General features: G+C 41.8%; 1 protein-coding gene across 1 annotated transcript in view; it reads left to right on the top strand.

The window, feature by feature from the left end:
* Positions 1–5,000, top strand: part of LOC134454001 (protocadherin Fat 3-like) — a 105,385-nt gene that overhangs the window by 64,747 nt on the left and 35,638 nt on the right. The window contains exons 38-40 of the mRNA XM_063204743.1: positions 626–898; positions 2,559–2,837; positions 4,176–4,327. Of these exons, the coding sequence (XP_063060813.1) occupies positions 626–898; positions 2,559–2,837; positions 4,176–4,327 (704 nt within the window). The remainder of the gene's footprint in view (positions 1–625; positions 899–2,558; positions 2,838–4,175; positions 4,328–5,000) is intronic.

Raw genomic sequence — 5,000 nt, 5'->3', positions numbered from 1 at the left:
CACACACACACACACACACACTCACTCACAGAGTGTCAAGTCCCTTGCTGGGAACTGTGTCTTTCATTAAAAAATCTGATTGCAGAGGGAACAAATGACTTGCTGAACCTGGCTGTTCTTATTTTCCTTTGCAGTGACGTCACATCCTCCGATCTCATGGGACCTTGTGGCGTTCATAGCGGAACATTTTAGCATGTAATCCAATAGCAATATTAACATGATATTTCGATCCCCTTCGAGTTATGCCATGAGCTTCACATATAGTGTTTCTGATATTTTTGTTTATTTTTTCATACCAAACACCAATCAATTTAGAGGGTGTTTTTTCACGTTTTTCATGCAGACGGCCTCGGAACAAAATATTGATTCTTCCTAATGAATAGTCTAAATTTAGTTCCTTAGACAGCATATTTGTAGCCCAGTGCATATAATGACTGGAATCAGAATCTGAATATTTACTCGCTACCATGCTGTTAGATGGTCAGCTAAGGACCCGTGAATACGGAACTAAGTCACTTCCGCTTTCGAGGTCTATCAAGTAAATGCATTCACTTGTGTCAGATTGCTTTAATTGCTTAATGTGTGTGTGTATGTGTGTGTGTGTGTGTGTGTGTGTGTTGCCTAGGTAACCTACCGGCTGCTCGGGGACGTGGCCCGGTCCTGGCTGAGTGTCCATCCCTCCTCCGGCCTGGTTACCACGGCGGCGCGTCTGGACCGGGAGCTGCTAGGAGACCAGCTGGAGGCGGGGCTGGTTGCCGAGGACGGCGGCGGTCGCCATGGTTACTGCGTCCTGCGAATCAGTATCCTGGATGTCAACGACAACACGCCGCACTTCAGAGCAGCCGAGTACAGAGTCAGCATCAGCGCACACACACCAGCTGCCTCTCTACTCACACAGGTAGGGGTGTGTACGGGGAGCCGTGTCTCACGCCTTTCTTAAAATCTTCACGAAAAAAAATAATTTAATTTACGTGGTGCATTCACGTTATTGCCCGTTTTTCGTGGTAGGGCAACGAAACGCTGCCTATTCACTTGAATTGCCCCACTGCAGCTATAGTTATCCAAGCGTCTGCAGGGGCGGGGAGGGGGTGCTGACAGAACACTGCTGATACACTCGGGACTCACTAATTCGACGCCCTTTCGGTACTTACGCCTTATGTCCCCTAAACCTAAACCTAACCCTAACCCTAACCTTAACCCTACTTCACTCTAAACCTAACCCTAACCCTAACCTTAACCCAAACCTTGACCCTAAACCTAACCCTAAATTGCTTGTTTGAAATGTTTGATTACCATGTGACGGTAGGCTACCGTAAGGGCATCAAACTAGTGGGTCGCTAGACAACAGTCGGGCAATTCAAATGAATAGACAGCGTTTCGTTGCCCAACCACGAAAAACGGCAATAACGTGAATGCACCACGAAAATTAAAGGGTTTTTTTTCATGAATACTTCACGAAATGAGTGAGATACGGTTGGTACAGGTATGTGTGTGTGTGTGTGTGTGTGTGTGTGTGTTTTTGTATGTGTGTATATGTGTGTTTGTGTGTGTGTGTGTGTGTGTGTGTGTGTGTGTGTGTGTGTGTGTGTGTGATGGTGACAACACAACGCACTTCAGAGCTGCAGAATTCAGAGTTAGACTGTGTGTGTGTGCATGCGTGTGTGTGTGTGTGTGTGTGTGTGTGTGTGTGTGTGTGTGTGTGTGTGTGTGTGTGTGTGTGTGTGTGTGTGATGTCTTATTATAAGTAGGGTTGGTGTTCAAAAGATCGATCCACAATCCAATATTGATTCGCGTTCAAAAAAGCCATGTTCTAAGACTTTGCAGATCGATCTTTTGCAGATGACAAGTCATACACACACATTTATCCCTCTGGTTGTGTTAGAAACATGGTTACGTTCATGGTGTTAACGGTCAAAATTGACCGCCTACACAAAAAAGGTAGCAATACATTGATTAACAATCTGATTTGCATATTTTGTGATTAATACCTTTAAGACATCCTTTTGAAACATTTCCAATGTGATTTAAATGTTATTCTGCTTTGTTTTAGTGATTAGTAGGATGTTTTCCTTATATTGCACCAATTCGTTTTATTAACCCTCTGGAGTCTAGGGCCTCTCAGAGGCTTTCAGGCTGTTTGGAACACATTTACTTTTTTCAAGTATTTCAACTAACTGTAAACATCTATACTAATGTGGCACATGTGTCTGTATTCAAAAAAGAATATGACAGTAAAGTGAATGCAATATAACTGTGTATGACTTTGGGAGATGTAAATTAATGGTCCGTCATTTTTGACCGAAACACCATGAATGTAACAAGTTGGTGTATCTTCCACAATTCTTTAGGAATTTCATTCTATTTCATTTTGACCATTTGAAGTGTCATTTGTGTATGATGAAAAATAGACAAGTTATTTAAGAATGAAGCTTCAAAATGGTAATTTTTGACCGTAACACAACCAGAGGGTTATATACATGTACAAATGCACGGGGGGCTGTTGCTGTCAATGATGGCAGTTTTCTCCTGTTTGTGTGTGTATGTGTGTGTGTGCGCAGGTGGTTGCTACAGACGCGGACTCGGGTGCTAACGCCCGATTGGCCTACAGTCTGTACAGCGAGGCCAGCCAGCCAATCACGGCTCTGCTGGACATCGACACCGACAGTGGTTGGCTGGTGGTGCGTTCGGGGGCAGGCCTTAGGGCCCACGAGGGGCGTGTCTTGTCCTTCTTTGTGAAGGCAGCGGACGCCGGATCTCCAGCCAATCACGCGCTAGTACCAGTATACGTACACGTGCTGGGACACACCCCCCCTAACCTACGCTTCCAACAACCACAGGTACGTACAGCCAGGTGTGTGTGTGTGTGTGTGTGTGTGTGTGTGTGTGTGTGTGTGTGTGTGTGTGTGTGTGTGTGTGTGTGTGTGTGTGTGTGTGTGTGTGTGTGTGTGTGTGTGTGTGTGTGTGTGTGTTATTTTGTGCATGTGTGTGTGTATTACAGTTTTTCTCGATTGCCTACACACAATTTTCGGAATCGGTCTTCGAATTCTCAAAACTCTACACACAAATCTCCAAACCTCACACACAACGGGCCAAACTCTTCACTACCTCTGAAAAATGCACGTCTTGTCTCAAAACAATGTACTCTCTTCTAAAAACCTCATTTTGTCGTCAAATGACACACACAGACAGTCACTACAATACACATTTGCAGACCCATTAAAACACTGTTGGGCACAGGGTAAAACTAATTTCTCCCAGTAACTTGGGCTTTTTTTGTTCTGGATTGCATGGATACTGTGACATAAGTTGGAAAAACTTAATTCCCACAACACGCAAACAGAAACAGAAAGATTTTTATGTCTTTTTCACAAAAACAACACAAAGATAAACCCCACTGCCTATTTGGCAGTACAAAAAAACCATTACATTATACCATTGCTATGAAAAAAAATTCTATACTCAACTTGAAACACAGTAGAAACTTATTTTCTTCAGTGTTCTACTTACTAAAGAGGGTATTTTTCTGTAGTAAAATACTGAAATATTGTTTTTAGACTCGGAGTACACAGACGTGTATATATTTTACATATTTTTTTAAAAATATTTAAAAATTGCACTAATGTATTGTAAAATATTGGGTAACCACATGAAAGTTATGTCTTGTACATATTTTTGAGTTCAAAAACTAAACAAATGGGTTTTCTCCTTGCATCCACTCATTTTTCATCAATATGACATACAATGTGTGTCCTTATGGGGTGATGATTTCAGATTGTAAAGCGGTATGAAAAGAGTTTGCCCATGTGATGAGGAAGTGAACAGTATTGCAGTTGATTGTAATGTTGTGAATGACAGTGTGTTCCATGAGAAACCCAGTGTTTTTCTTTATGAAAATTGACTGTAATCCAGAGAATTGTGTGTAATGGTGTGAAAAGAGTGTGTTTTAAAACTGGAATTTGAGTGTTAAGTAGGAATTGTGTTTAGTGTTCAGTGACATTGGTTAGGGGAGTTGGGAAATGGGTGAGATGTTCCGAGAATTGTGTGTGAAGTACCAGAACTTGTGTGTAGGCAATCGAGAAAAACTGTAATACGTGTGTGTGTTTATACAATATATGTGTGTGTGTGTGTGTGTGCCTGTGCGTGTGTGTGTGTGTCTGTGTGTGTGTGTGCCACAGTACTCCTTCTCCGTTCCAGAGGACACGCCCATCGGCTCCATAGTGGGCGTGGTCAAACTACAGTCCCCGCCTCCCGGAGTGCAGTTGAGCGTTTCAATTGGCCAGACGGAAGAGAGCAACAGCGAGGGCTTATTTGTGATTGGTCCGGACGGGTCAGGTGACCTCAGGCTGCAGCAGCCATTGGACCGCGAGAAGGTCTGTAGAGAATAAAAAATAAATGTAATAAATATAACATACATATGATAAAATATAAACTATAATATATATGATATAATAAATATAAAATATAAAACTATAGTATGATTATTTGTATTACTATGTGTGTGTGTGTGTGTGTGTGTCTTTAGGTAATTTATACATGTACTTAAGTCTTTTTTCACAAAATCATTTCTTTTTATTAACAATTACATGACATTTTTACTTTGTAATTACCACCTTTTTACCCATTAGATCCTGTGTAACTTCTCATGTATGTTAACTGTACAGCTATCTTGTCGTGATGAAATATAGTGGACCTGTATGATGAGAAATAGCATTAGGCAATTGATTTCAAATGAAGCGCTTTGTTGCAAAATGATGCGAGCGCCATTTTGTGACTCAATCATTTTATTATTGGAAATGTCCTGTCAACTATGTGTGAATTCTTGCCATTCAAATATTTCGAGAACATAGTTTTTAAACTTGTATAAAATACTCCCTCTCTCTCTCCATCTCCATCTCCCCCCCCCCTCTCTGTCTCTTTCCCTCTTTCCCTCTTTCCCTCTTTCTCTTTCTCTTTCTGTTTCTCTCTCTCTCTCTCTCTCTCTCTCTCTCTCTCTCCGCGCA

The sequence above is a fragment of the Engraulis encrasicolus genome, chromosome 8 (genome assembly GCF_034702125.1).
Source record: "Engraulis encrasicolus isolate BLACKSEA-1 chromosome 8, IST_EnEncr_1.0, whole genome shotgun sequence".
In the NCBI taxonomy this organism is placed as follows: domain Eukaryota; kingdom Metazoa; phylum Chordata; class Actinopteri; order Clupeiformes; family Engraulidae; genus Engraulis; species Engraulis encrasicolus.
This window is presented reverse-complemented; position numbering and strand designations above follow the sequence as displayed.